General features: G+C 35.2%; 2 protein-coding genes across 3 annotated transcripts; both read right to left on the bottom strand.

Annotated features, from left to right (window-relative positions):
* Window positions 1-965: 965 nt before the first annotated feature.
* stmp1 (short transmembrane mitochondrial protein 1) lies at window positions 966-2,294 on the bottom strand. The gene is made up of 3 exons (XM_067391908.1): window positions 2,139-2,294; window positions 1,872-1,925; window positions 966-1,689 (listed from the first exon to the last, which is right to left on the bottom strand). The coding sequence occupies exons 1-3, from the start codon at window positions 2,151-2,153 to the stop codon at window positions 1,612-1,614; spliced, it is 147 nt and encodes a 48-aa protein (XP_067248009.1). The 5' UTR covers window positions 2,154-2,294; the 3' UTR covers window positions 966-1,611.
* Window positions 2,295-2,500: 206 nt separating this feature from the next.
* tcp11l2 (t-complex 11, testis-specific-like 2) lies at window positions 2,501-14,913 on the bottom strand. 2 transcript variants are annotated; one of them, XM_067391905.1, is made up of 10 exons: window positions 14,760-14,913; window positions 10,529-10,712; window positions 9,423-9,555; window positions 7,730-7,850; window positions 7,417-7,640; window positions 6,749-6,885; window positions 4,998-5,185; window positions 4,710-4,891; window positions 4,393-4,565; window positions 2,501-3,905 (listed from the first exon to the last, which is right to left on the bottom strand). In XM_067391905.1, the coding sequence occupies exons 2-10, from the start codon at window positions 10,698-10,700 to the stop codon at window positions 3,634-3,636; spliced, it is 1,602 nt and encodes a 533-aa protein (XP_067248006.1). In that variant the 5' UTR covers window positions 10,701-10,712; window positions 14,760-14,913; the 3' UTR covers window positions 2,501-3,633. The 2 variants fall into 2 exon arrangements, with proteins under 2 accessions (XP_067248006.1, XP_067248008.1); XM_067391907.1 differs by having other exon boundaries at window positions 10,529-10,709.
* Between the last annotated feature and the right edge of the window lie 110 nt (window positions 14,914-15,023).

Here is a 15,023-nt window from a genome sequence, read left to right as displayed (position 1 = left end):
GATGCATTTCGTATTAATTTAATACTTTGAATAATTACGTAAAAAATAAATGGATAAAAAAGAAATGCATTTAATGTATTTTGCGTTCCCAGTCTTGACGTGGTAAAAGTCATTGTAGTAAATATAAGATTGTCTAAATTATTAATTGTAATATTTCATGTTTATTATGTACATAATTTTAACATTAATAACCCTGATAAATTTACACACAACCGTTGTATTTTGGATATACTGAAAAGCTTTTTACTTCCGTGTTTACCGCGCCATCTGGTGGTCTTGTTTGTTTGTTTTTACAACAGCACACTACACTTTTTAAACACTCTAGAGCGAGAAAATACATTGTTCAAACCTTTTGACGGTCTGTATGTAATTCATGACCGTTCTTAGTTTATGATTTTGTCTGAAGTATAGTTTTATTTGAGAAGATGAACGATTTTTTGGGCATTTTCAATGAATAGTGTGCTTTGGTGTTCAGCTAAGCATTGGATACTTTTTTTTTTTTTTACATTTTTGATCAGGAAATATTACTTTTTTATTAGTGGGATAACAATAGGGAAATACAATAACATTTGAATCTGTAAAACAAATTCTGTATCTTATATCACAAATCAATCTTTTTCAACAGCTTGGATGTTTTTACAGCTTTTTGACTGTTCTGTATTGAAGTTAGAGAGTCGTAAAAAATCCTCATATCAGTGGAAAATAGTCTAACATTTGGTACAGTCGATTTACATTTTGCTTTATGTATATGATATTTCCCTAATAGAATAAGAAGTTTAATTATATTATCCAATAAACAAGTATCACAATCCATAAACAAGACCATTACATCAGTTATAGAGACAAACTTGTAAAATAACTCAAAAAGGAACTTGGGACCAATATAATTTGGTATAATTACAACTGAAAAATAAGAAAAACTGTATAATGGCGAAAACCCTTCTTTAAACTGTGACATGGATAGCATCTGTTTATTATTTTAAAGTGAGTTTATTTATATCTGACCACAAATTCAAGGGAGTGATAATCTTGTTTCCACTACACTAAGCATTAGATAATCAAACCCCATGTGTCTTGGGTGTATTTTATTTTAAATTAATTATTATCCATCATACGATTTTTATAGCATTCTTTTTTCTTTTTTTTTTTTTTGTATACCTCCAAAGTCTTGTCTAAATTTAATTAACAAAATAAACAATGTTGAACAATATTAATATTACTAGAAAATAACAAAACAATGCCGACAATGAACTTTTATATGTAACCTTTATTACATAAGAGTATAAAGAAGCTTTTAAAACATACTTCCGTAATTTGTTCTGAATAACTGATTTTAGGTGCAGTTTCTACTTGTCCACAACAATTTGCACTGCAAACATGTTTCTCAATAAATACAAAAAACCCAAGAATTGAGAAAGAAAGAAAGAGAATACAATGCAAAATGCAAAACAATGTTCAAGTGAGATGTTTAGGCACTATTTGACACTATTCATCTTGAGGGCTCTTTTATACAATAACAATACTATATTATATGCTTGTTTTTAAATGTCCCTCCATCTTCAGATATTTTATAATTAGCCATATGATATTTCCAGGCAGGACTCTTGTCCGTCACTCCGGGCCTGGGGGTTTCTTCTTGGCTTCCACATCTTTTTTAAAGGCCTCGATTTTCTTTGAAATGTTGGGTACCTTCAAAACAAGTTATAAGCAATAAACAAGTTAGTCAATGATCACTAAACAGTGGAGGTGTTCTCTGTTCATGACTGATGGTATCTAATTCAGACTCATTAAAACTCGTTTATAACTCAGGATTTTAGAAAGACACAGACAAAATCACAGTTAATTCTGTGAATGAATATTATTTTTATAACCTCGTAGTTCTGTGCCAGATACATGCCAACCACGTTACCCAGAGTGAAGCCAAGCTGTAAAAACAAGATATACTCGATCAGCAAAATTATATGACAGATAAATACATTCTTCCATATTATAAAATATCCGGCTGCTTATTTAAAACTAAATGTTTATATATATAACTTATATGAGAGAGTCCTGACTTGGTTACTAGCTTCTTCAATGCGAATTAGCAGGCTACTAAACACACGATTACAATCTCACAAACACACGTTAATACTTACGATAAACTGCATCATGATTCAAGCTTTGAAATTGTGAAAAACTATATAAAAGTAACACTGATCACAAAAAATTAGGCTGGTCGTTAGTTTGACACGATTAGCCTTCAATTTGCTTCCTATGTTGTCAAAATGACAACACCAACACACCGGAAGTATTATTCTTGCAAAATAAAAGTCTTAATTTTGAAGCGAAAGGGCACAGGAAATGTTAAATTGCGCTAAAATAAATTAAATATAGAAAAGATTAATATTATTTTCCTATACCCATAACATATTGATTTTTAAATTAATAACAAATAATTTTAATGTAATATAAAAGAAAATTAAATGTTAAATACAGAAACAAATGTTTAAAATAAATATTAGTTTTCCCACTTTCTTTATTCATTTTTTTAGTGCTCGTCACACTACATATATTGTGTTGTTCTTATATGGGTTCTTACATCTGAAACAATACACATTGCAAAATTGTTAAATTGAAGGTCTGTCAGGTTGATATGAAAATGGCTTTCCACACAAAGATGTCATTCCTTCAATTGACACACAGAAATAAGCACTAGCAAAACAATTACCAAACTGCATAGATCAAGTAAAACTATCAACACAATTGAATTATATAAGCACAAACATTATATAAGACAATCCCCTTAATTTCCAGAAACAACATTAATAAAATAAACATGCCTGTAACCAAAGCGCAGTGACATACAAAACTAACCCAAATGTTGATGTCGAGAGGATAAAAAAAGGAAAACACAAATGATCATGCAGTCATAATTATATAAAATGACACTAACAGGATCAAAAATCAAATTAAATTAACAATATTGTTCTTGCCAGAATTCTGGATTCTCCCTCTTTATGTAATTTCAAGTTTCTTCCACTTCAAATTACACAGAAAAAATATTTTTTTCAAGTATAAATACAGTTAACAATTGTAATACAATACTTTCAAAAAATGTGTAGCAAACACAAAGTATAACTTGACTTTGTCACCGATGGATTTTAATATGCTGCAATAAACATTTTTAATAATCTTAGAATCTGGGCATGGGATACAACATACATGGGTGTCTCTAAACGGACATAACAAATGCATATTCTCAAATGTCTTTAAATGATCTATGTAAATATATTAGCCTCTTTTGGCTACATCTTTAACAGCTATATATATATATATATATATATATATATATATATATATATGAAAAGTTTCCTCTTTGCATCTAAACATTGTCAATATACTGTAAGTAATGACTGAATTTCTATTGCAGTAACACTGTTAAGTGAAAACTACAGATAGAGAGATGCTAAAAATATTACTTGGCAAAAAACATTGTTTGTAACATCCATACTTTTTCATTTTAAGCACCATAGCACGTGTTGTTCTTCAGTCTTCAGTGAATCCCTAGAATCAATCATCAAATAACTCACTTGGAAACACATAAATGAAATGCCTGGGTATGATAACTGGGAGCAGATGAAACATCCTTGTCTAATTGGACTCCAGTGGGCTGCTGGGTAGACCCTGTGTGATCCCATTTTGCAGAGTTGGTGCTTGCGTGTTGATAAAAAGTAGATTCTTCAGGATGCTCACGTAGAAAGGACCGTAAACCTTTTTGTTGAAGTTGACGAGGTTAACGAAACTGACGCTCAGTCCCATGAGCTCCAGCTGGATCAGACCCAAGCCTGGCGGTACGGGAGGGGGCGTCCTGTGAGAGGTGGTAGAGGCAAGGACCACCCTTAAGTACTGCTGTACCCTTCCCTCTGTGGGACAGAACAGGCACATTAATCAGATACAGGCTTTAAGGCAAGATTATGAGTTTGGTACAAGTTACAGGGATTGTTCACCCAAAAATCATTTACTCACCCTCAAGTTGTTCCAAACCTGTAAAAGTTTCTTTGTTCTGCTGAACACAAAGGAAGATATTTGGAAGAATGTTTGTAACCAAATACATCTCGCCCCCCAATTGACCACCATAGTATTTTTTCCTACTATGGTAGTCAATGGAGGGGCGAGATTTGCTTTGATACAAACATTTTTCCAAATATCTTCCTTTGTGTTCAGCAGAACAAAGAAACTTTAACAGGTTTGGAACAGAGTTTTGAAATGAAAAATGACAGAATTTTCATTTTTGGGTGAACTATCCCTTTTTAAGAATGTTTATATATTTGTACTGGAAAACAAAATAAAAGTAATTTCTGCATAAATTGCTGTTAAACCACATATTCCTTTAAAATGTGTTTTCCTTACCAACAAGAGTGCGTATTGGGTTGTTTTCCTGGGTGATGTCACAGATCTGGCCCTTTAGAGTTGCCTGCAGTTCAGCAGGGAGAGCTGGGAAGTTTCTTTCAGCCAAAGACCTATTGACCTCACAGCAGATCTGAGCGCTGACGTTACTAAGCGCTTCATTGAGGTTAAAGTCTCTGTAAGCCAAATGGATAGAAAACAAAGTCTTTTAGATTGAGACACTGATTATTGCATTGCGTTTATAAAGAAGTATGTGTATAATAATGTGTGCATGTGTTGGCCTGCGCAGAGTTTTGGGGAAGGACACAGATCGGACGTACGCGCTATGCATGCCCTCCAGCAGCACTGCTGTCATCTTCTTGAGTCGCTCGACAAGAGCGGGCAGGCCTGACACGGCCCCTCCTATTGAGCTGTAGACTATCAACAGAACAGATGCGATTTTCTGATACAGCTGAAGAGAGCGCTGCATCTCCTGCAACCTCGATTCATCCGTAATCAAAGTCTGCAAGTGCAAAATACAGAATGTTAGATCATAAAAATGCTCTTAAAGATGCATTAGGAATTTGATATCAAAGCTCAATCGGATAACTGTGTGTTTGTGCTCCAACCTCAGGCAGAGGGCCCTTGCTCTCATCCCAGGTGAGCAGTCTTATGTAGGCAGTATTTAGAACAAGCGTGGGCCCTGGTAAGTGTTTGCTGCTTTGCCCAGAATCACTGCTCTTCTCTGCTGGTGGCATGACTTGACTGGCCTCCACTATTGAGGATCTGATCCACTCAGTTGTGTGGTCCAAAGCACCTGGGGGAATTGAAATGATATCCAAGGTTAAGGGCCCAGATGTGCAAAAAGGGTCCAGACACTTTTGGGTGAACTATCACTTTAAATGAACATTCTGTCATCATTTACTTGGAACACAGAAAGAAGACATTTTGATTTAATCCATACAATGTACACTTTTATTGTACACTGTAAAAAATGATTGTAATTTTAACTGTAAAAAATGGCTAACAGTAAGTTCAGTAATACAGTAAGAATATACGGAGAAAATCTGTAATAGATCGAACCTTACATTTCATGTAATTTTACAGTAAAATACTATAAAATGTAAATTTTTTTGGAAGAAAAAAGAACATATAAACATAATTTACAGTGAACAAAACATAATTATTAAACGGATAGTTCAGGTGTTGTGCCTAATTTTGACTCCCTGCCATATTATTACCGCCTAGTATTGGTAGGTTTAGGAGTAGGTGTGGGGGAGGGGTTAGGATTAGGGGTGGGGTTAAGATTAGCCAATCAGGTAGCGACTTCAACAAGGGGGTAATAATCTGGCAAGGAATTGAAATTCGGCACAACACCGGCCCTTGATTCTGATTGGCTGAGCCACATTCAAAGCTGTTGTAAAATTCCCGAAAACATACAGCTGACCGCATTACATAAGTATCGCTCTTAGCAATGTAAACATATGTTTACCCGTTCCCTGCTGACACTGACAGCGCTAGACAGCGCAAAGCATTTGTCTTTTGCGTCTTGTTCTGTGTTCACAACAAGTTTCAATATAAAAGTCTTTGTGACTGAGTGACTCGCCCATAAAGCCATCTAATGGCGTAATAATGTAACTTCTGTTGTTGTTCACGGTCAGGGACTATTTTTTCCGGTGGAAGGAAGCCTTTTAATGATTTTACTTCATGAAAGTTGCATTGATACAAATTTTTTGGCTTTAATATTTGTATTGTGTGGTAACCATTTTATAAAAGCAATAAGCCCCACGAAGTGATGGTTTACTGTGAATTTATAACAGCAAAGGGGGTTTTCGCACCTAACAACGCCCCTTAGCAGTTATAAATTCACTGTAAACCATGGCTTCTTGGGGCTTATTGCTTTAATTTACATTCCCACAATTCTCATTAATGCTGCAAATTTGATGGATTTTAATTTTGATAATTATGCTACTTAGTTTTAACTTATCAGTTATGTAACTTAGGATTTTATGTTCCATCTTATGTTGGATGTTGGATATACCAATTTAACGTGTTTTTTTTTTTTTTTTTTTTTTTTTTTTAATTATGGTTTAAAATTGTAAAATTTACAAGTTGTTGTGTAAATGTTTATTCTGTAAAATAAATATTAAATAACCAAAATGGACGTATTATTCTGTAAAGGTTTTTTTTTTTTTTTTTTTTTTTTTTTTTTACGGTATATGGACAAACATTTTCAAAAATGTTATGTTTCACAGAAGAAAATCAAACAAGATTGGAATGACATGAGGGTGAGTGAATGATGACAGAACTTTTTTTTTTTTTTTTTTGATGAACTATCCATTAAAATAAATAACATCTCAATGTTTGTTTGTGGACTTACTGGGAGTTCTTTCCAGAATGCTCTGGAATTTGGCTCTCTCATACTCTACTGACTGTCTCTGAAGCTCTGGCCTGAGGCTCTGGATAGTAAAATTCACCATGTCCATTTTCATCAGGTCCAGCACCCGGAAGATCTCCCTTTTACAACACAAGTTACCATTTAAAACTCAATTATTTTGCCACAGGCGATTATTTGCATCAAATATGACGGTTAGTGAAGAGAATGCCATTTGTGTCCCACATTACCCTCAGTTACTGGGTCTCATTCACTAATAATTGCGTGGATAATCTGCATAAAACACACCCAAACCATCTCCAATCTCCATAAGGGATTTCCACACAATCTTTCCTTTACAGCTTTTTGTCACTCTCAGCTATAACACCCCTGATATATGTGATTAAATATAGTTTCTATGTATATAAAATTTAATCTTAACAATAACACCTTTATAAGGTCACCTATTTTTGCATATGCATGATTTCAGTTGTTCCTGTTTTAATTGGTGAATCATGATTTGTTCATAAAAATGTATGTATATGCAAAAATTTGTGTATGCATGATTAGTAATTAGGACCCATTATTTGTCATGTTATTACACCAGCCAATGCTCTCTGATGTGAAATTTGCCTAGTTCTGCAAAGGCATATAAAAATACACCTCAAACATACTTGAACAGTGTCACAATGTCGCTTGAGTTCTCTTTGAGCTTCTTGATTTCATCATCTCGGACCGGAGCACAGAATTTGCCCATAGTATTGATGATGTAAGACACAAGGCCCTGGATATCAACCACATTGTTGTCAGCCTGTTGGCGAATCAGGTCCATATCCAGAACCTCCATAATCTGAGTACGCAGGCGGTTGGCCCCGGGGTTAAGGAAAGACAGCAAGGTCTTTGATGATAGGAAAAAATAACTAATCAATGAATCATTTACCATCAGACTGTTTTTCATCATTGTATCAGAGTAAATGTGTAACCTACATCTCTGATCTCTTCCAGAAGTTTGATGGCATGATTGTACTCAGGAGGGTCATCGTTCAGCTCAGATTCAAGACAGTCCCAGAAAGCTTTGTGCACCATATCCTTAACTCTCTTCTCCAGGCTTGAGGAAAAACAAAGGTTTGGAATCAGTTGTTTTATATTTATTATACATATTCATTTTTAAGATTAACTATTATGCAAAATTCACTTTTACATGGTGTTTGAACAAATGTGTGTCAGCAGTGTGTGTACACAACCACCCTATAATGATAAAAATCCACCTACTCCTTTTTTCTTTTTTTAAATCCCCATAAAACCTACAACAAGCCGTTTTTTTCTGGGCAATGTGACGTCACATTGCTTAGGCCCTGCCCACGACTGCTGATGGACGCTGCCGTTGTGGTGAGAAATCGAGTCCCCCAGGAACTGGGTCTCCATTGGTTCTTTTAAAAGGGCATGGTTCATGACTGAAGCTATAGGTTGTGAAATCAAGCATTTGTCGTTCTTACTGTGTTTTAATTAGCTTATGTACTAGCATAGCATACATAGCTAGCTTAGCTTGTATTATATTAGCTATGTTTTTTGTTTCCAATATCTGTTTCCAGTTTGTTTTATTATGCAATACTTAGGCATTCATTTTATATTTCGAGCATGTTGATTGTGCACTTTATGTAATAAACATCATGCAGTAGTGAAATATAATTAGTCACGACAACAGCTTTTGATCAGGCATTACCGCCTGGGTCCTAAAGGAGACACGATTCCTTGGGGGGGACTCAATTTCTCATGACACCGTATTAGCATAGTTTCCGCCCTGAGCGAGTTGTACGCTGTCCGCCATTGTCTCTACGCCGGAGCGGCTGTAGCGACAAGAATGTCTGGTAAGCAGTTGAGATGTTTTGTTGTTGGATGTAAGTATGAATGCACCACAGATCTAATATACACATGCGATTTCTGTCCCTGCTGTTTACGTTCACACACATAACCGACTGTGTTTATGTGATTTTGACATAACCTTGTGTGTATTTGGCAGTTTAAGAGAAATAAAACGTGAAAGAGAAGTTAGTTTAATACTCACAAGACGTACCGTCTGACAGCCAGCTTTCTGTGTGTGTGCTTCAGATGTGCGCACTCAGAAAACCATAAATTAGAAGTTTAAACTGATATAGCTTCAAAACGCATACGGATAATAAACTTTAATGATGAAGAAGAACTTAATTGTCCCTGAGCCGAGCGTGATCGCGATATGGAAGATAATCAAAACCAAGCAGATGTCTTGTTAGTATTCGGCAGAGTATCCGATGCAGGCAGGCAGGAGCTGTTGAAGGAAGCGCTATTCTGGAACAGCATGTTTTTGCATGCACTCAAAATGGGTATTTACAACATGTAATAAATAATAAATATAGTATAATAAATTATATGTGAGGTATTTTGAGCTGAAACTTCAAATACACATTATGGGGACACCTGAGATTTAAATTACATCTTGTAAAACTTTTTTTTAAATGATTTAAAGGGGTCCTATTATGCCCCTAATATGTCCCCTTTAAATCATTTTTAAAAATTAAAATGCTAAACTGCATACATGAAGAAAAATACTTTAACTTTTTAAATAATTTAATTGTATATCATCACCCTTAACTCATGTCTACAAGTGGGACTCAGATCTGGAAATTATAAATGAGTTTAGTACCTGTTTTGAGGTAGATCTGGAGGCTCTAGGTGGAAGTTCCGGTTGACTACGATCTCATGAGCCAGGCTCAGATTAGAAAGGTCCCGGGCCGAGGCCATGACCTCGTCAAGCGTTAGGGTTTTTGGTGGGCTGCCTGAAGACAGAATGGCAATACAAGTTAAAAGACCATTTGACTTTTATAATCCAATATAAATAACAGCAAAATATGTTTAGATATTGATATTGTTAACTAAAAACTAAAACAAATAAAACTGTTTTTGGTCATTGAAATCCAGCTAAAATAAAATAAAACACAAATATTAGAAAAACTTTAACTTATTTCATTGCAGTTAGTTGGCAAGACAACATTTCTAATTTTCTTTTAAGAAATAAATTGTTAAATTAAAATAAAGCTTAATTGAAATATTAAAAATGACTAAAACTAAAAATGAGAATGAAAACTGAAAATATAAAAATAAATGTAATTCAAAATATTAATAAATACTATAGGTTATTATACACACTACCGTTCAAAAGTTTGGGGTCAGTAAGATTTTTTAATGTTTTAAAAGAAGTATCTTCTGCTCACAAAGCCTGCATTTATTTGATTAAAAATACAAACAAAACAGTAATATTGTGAAATACTATTCCAATTTAAAATATCTGTTTTCTATGTCAATATACAGTAAAGTGTAATTTATTCCTGTGATCAAAGCTGAATTTTCAGCATCATTACTCCAGTCTTCAGTGTCACATGATCCTTCAGAAATCAATCTAATATGATGATTTGATGCTCTAGAAACATTTATGATTATCAATGTTGAAAACAGTTGTGTACAATTTTTTTTTCAAAATTCTTTGATGAATAGAAAGTTCAACAGAACAGCATTTATTTAAAATAAAATATTTTTTAACATTATAATTGTCTTTACTGTAACTTTTGATCAGTTTAACTCATCCTTGATGAATAAAAGTATTGATTAATTTTATTTCTATCCCCAAAAATTAAAATAAAATTCTGAATGAATGTTAAACTCTTTCTGTGATGAATCTAGTGCAAAATAAATCTACACAAATAAACCTTTGATTTATTTGCATTTGAATTTGCATTTTAGTGGGACACCTACAGGAAGGAGAGTTGTGTTTGCTGGACGAATCGCTGGTGAAGCTCTGCCGAGAATAGTCCACATCGCTAGACGAGGTCAAACTGTCGCACCTTTCCGATGACTCCGTGTCACTGTTCTGGTCCTCACTGGCCACCGTAGACGTGGAAGTGGGACGTTCATCGTTCAGTGGCATTGTGCGTGGCTGCTGCAAATGAATTTATAAGGTATTGAGGAAACATACACATTGAACTGAGTCTTGTGGCTAAAATGAAGGGTGATTTTGGGACAAGCTTGAAGCTGATGCTTTAAATGGAAAAGTTAAAGCTGGCACACTTTCAGTGCTGGAAAATTCCACAAGGACATAAAGCTTTGTTGACATGACAAAGAAAAGTGAATAGCAAAGGCTAGAGAAAATATACAGGCAACAAAAGGGCTCAGTGATATTCATGTGGCCCACAAAAGGGACATTGTATTTTAAATGTGATTCAGACGTTGACCGGTGCTGTCTCCTGGGTAACAGATAACGCCTGATAGCAGTGTGATCTTTAAATGCAAACCTATCTCGTTACACCCCTCTGCCTTTATAGGCTCCAGTACACACCTGTTTCCTGATGTAACCGAGTAACTGCTAGTCTTTTCAGTTTATTCAGCTCTAGTAGAAGTTGAGTCCGCATCCGAAAAAAAAAAAGAAATCACCAAAGGCTTTCATTAATTAATAAAAATGCATTCAGATACTAAGCTAGTCACTAATCCTACCTATTATGCATGATGCTTTGACAAAACTGATTTGTTTATTTAACTACCTTGTAATTACAAGTTTATCTATTGCTCATTTGGATTAATGGCTATTACGACAGAAGAACAAAACTTTTCTCAGACTGCAACTGTAAAACAACAAATTCTCTGCACATTTTGAGAGTTAAAGGAAGAGTTCATCCAAAAATGTTTCATTTCCTCAACCTCATGTTGTTCCAAACCTGTATAACTTTCTTTCTTCTGTGGAACACAATCACAGTTAACATTTACTTTTGTTGTATTGGAAAAAATGAGCTCATTTTGTGTTACACATAAGTAAACATTCAAACCAGTTTGGAACAACATGAGGGTCAGAATGTATTATTGTTAACTAAACTAAATCTACTAAAAAAGCTTTCATCAAATAAAAATCAAATATTAATATTAGCCTAGATGAAAAATGTAGACTTAAAAACACCTTAAACGAAAATTCAAAATGTTGACTTGACAACTAATCGAGTTTAAAGCTGCTGTCCGCGATTCTAGCGGTTAATAAACAGAACTGAACACGTCTTGTGGAGGAACATTCTAGCCGGAGCTACTTTTCTCCTTGTATGTCTATGGCAAGTCACACAGTTACTGTGATACTCTGCGGAGAGTCCTACCAGTCCGGTCTGAAATAGTCAGAATATAAACACTTATTATAAGTGTACCCTAATGATTCAGGATAAGATAAAAACACGATTTGGAAAATGGATTCATGTTGTATATTCTCATTATATAATATTTGTAAATTTTTAACACAAAAAAAGTTGCGGACTGCAGCTTTAAAGGTGCAGTAAGCAATTTCTACGAAACACTGTTGATATCTGAAATCGCCAAAACAAACACGCCCCTACCCAAAATGATCACACCGCTATCTTGATAGCTCCGCCTCCAAATTCACAAACACCCTATGCAACACAGGCCCCTCCCCCTAATGAGTGTATACGCTCCTTTCTGCTGATTGGTTCAAGTGTGTTTTGGTGCTCTGTTTAGGGTGACCAGACGTCCCGTTTTTCCCAGGACAGTCCCGTATTTCAGCTCCATTTTAGTGTCCCGACTTAAGGAAAAAAATCATGTTTTGTCCCGTATTTCATCTTTCCTAAAATTTCTTTACGACTGGGTAATCATGGAATGAGTCGTAGAAGTGGTCAAGTGAGAAAAGCCCAATCAATTCGTCGTAGAACAAAACTGCCATCCAATCACAATTTGTTATTGATTAACAGGCCGTAAAGGCTGGATTGGCGGAATCGCGCTGAATGACGCATACCAGATTCGCTTTCTCGCGCTCTCTCTTTCCTTGCGTGCGACCCCAGTTCTCTCAGACAGCGCGCGATCAGTTCTCCTTGCGTCTGAATGGTCAAATCCACACATAGTTTTTCAAAATGTCAATCGTGCGGACTATCTCATGTAAATACAGTCGGTTTTTTAACTAATGGCTTAAGTGGACTTAAACAGGTGGGTGAAAATCGGATATGTGTCAGTATATTACGTCCATAAATTCGCCTAATTAATTATTTATCGGTCATTAATGTTAATCAAACAACAAAATATGTTAAACTTATACATGGTAAATAAACCTACTGTATCTGAAAAACAAGTTTATTTCATTTGTATTTCTATCGTATTTGTCGTATTGTTTGTAAATTTCTTATATCAGGGTTATATTGCCCACCCCTTGCTCACCCATCCCGTATTCCACCATGAGAAATCTGGTCACCGTAGCTCTGTCTGATCCACATTCAACAGCGTTTCTCAGAAATTGCTTACTGCACCTTTAAGTTAAAGTACTAAAATTACTCTACCACTAAAAGTGAAATTAATACAAATTAAAGCCAAATAGAAATATTAAAAAAAGTACACAAAATTACTAAAAGTTTAAAATGTAATCTAAAACTGGAAATATAAAAAAAAAAAACCCTAATTAAAATAAAAAATAAATTAAAATTAAATAAATTATAATTTTAGGGCGACTGTCCCTTTAAGATACTTTTTTTTTTTCACCCAAAAATAAAAATTTGATGTTTATCTGCTTACCCCCAGCGCATCCAAGATGTAGGTTTCTTCAGTAGAACACAAATGATGATTTTTAACTCCAAATGTTGCCGTCTGTCAGTCAAATAATGGGAGTGAATGGGAACTCGAACAATAAGAGTCGAAAAAACGTGCATAGACAAATCCAAATTAAACCATGCGGCTCGTGACGACACATTGATGTCCTAAGACACGAACCGATGGGTTTGTGCGAGAAACCGAACAATATTTATCATTGACATCACTGTCGTTGTCAGAGCGCGATCAGACCTCACTAAGCGAGTGCTGAACGCAGTTGGACATAGTGGTGTTTTAGAGGTAAAAAATTATATAAATACTGTTCAGTTTCTCGCACAAACCCATCGGTTCGTGTCTTAGGACATCAATGTGTCGTCACGAGCTGCATGGTTTAATTTGGATTTGTGTATGCACGTTTTTTCGACTCTTATTGTTCGAGTTCCCATTCACTCCCATTGTTTGACTGACAGAGTTAAAAATCATATCTACTGAAGAAACAAAGTCACCTACATCTTGGATGTGCTGGGGGTAAGCAGATAAACATCAAATTTTCATTTTTGGGTGAACTATCCCTTTAATAATGAAGTCACTATAATTTTCTGAAATTCTTACATTATGCTTATTTTTAAAACCATAATGTTGACTTCACCATGCAATGTTATATACTTATATGAACTTATATCTGTGTGCCTCAACTTGCTCCCGACTGTCTAAAGTCTATAGCAATTAAAACAGTAACAAATACCAATAGGTACCAGTGTTTGGAGCCTGATTACAATAGAAAGCCCAATGACATAACATGTTCAAGCCCTTCCAAATGAGAGCATCTATTTTAAGCATAGGGGAACAACACTGTGACCTCTTCTTGTAATAGACTGGTCCAGTAGTTGGTAAAAACAGAAAGCCATGCACACGCACTTCCTCAGTAAGGTTTAAATTGTTAGGCATTGATGACAGCACCACTGGCACCGGTTAAAGCTCTTGCAGTTTTGGGCCCTAAAAGGAGGTGCTGTAACTGCGCGAGACACACATACACACTGCGCTCAGCTGCGACGAACACGTGACCTTATCTTCAGTACACAAACAAGGACAAAACACGAGCAGACTGTCAAAGCAGACGGGCAGGACTTTCCAGATCACGCAAACCCCAGTCCGTTTAAAGACGAGCAACTTGAATTTAGTAACTTCATGGGTTGTATGCGAAATAAATATTATTAAACAAAATGGTGAAAGCGCGTCATTTAATAAAGCGAACAACGCAATGACGTACGTCTTCCATTTTATTTTCCAATAATGCTTGATTATAAACGCATAGTAATACATTTGAGTTAATAATGCAAACAAAACCATAGTTTAGCTCTTTGAACTTAACAAGAAATATCACTTATATAAACTCTAAACGGATAAAACTATGTAAAATTACCTGAGACAAGTCCCCGAGAGAGGAGACTTGGCAAAAAGCAATGGACAACCGAGCTTTTCTCTATTTGTAGATTAAATATACCGATACTCCTTCCCTACTACACTGGGACTTTAAAGGGCTCTTTAAAATGCGACTTGGCTTGTACCGTGTTGTGAAATAGGAAGAAACTTTTACTACTCAGCTATAGGGTTTTCGATATTTTGTCTTCGATGAAAAGCTTAAAGCTAATTAGAGGCATTTATATACACCAGGCAGAAAGTGACA

The sequence above is a fragment of the Chanodichthys erythropterus genome, chromosome 8, assembly GCF_024489055.1.
Source record: "Chanodichthys erythropterus isolate Z2021 chromosome 8, ASM2448905v1, whole genome shotgun sequence".
Taxonomy (NCBI): Eukaryota; Metazoa; Chordata; class Actinopteri; order Cypriniformes; family Xenocyprididae; genus Chanodichthys; species Chanodichthys erythropterus.
Note: the sequence above shows the minus strand (reverse complement) of the source record. Positions and strands in the feature narration are given on the sequence as shown.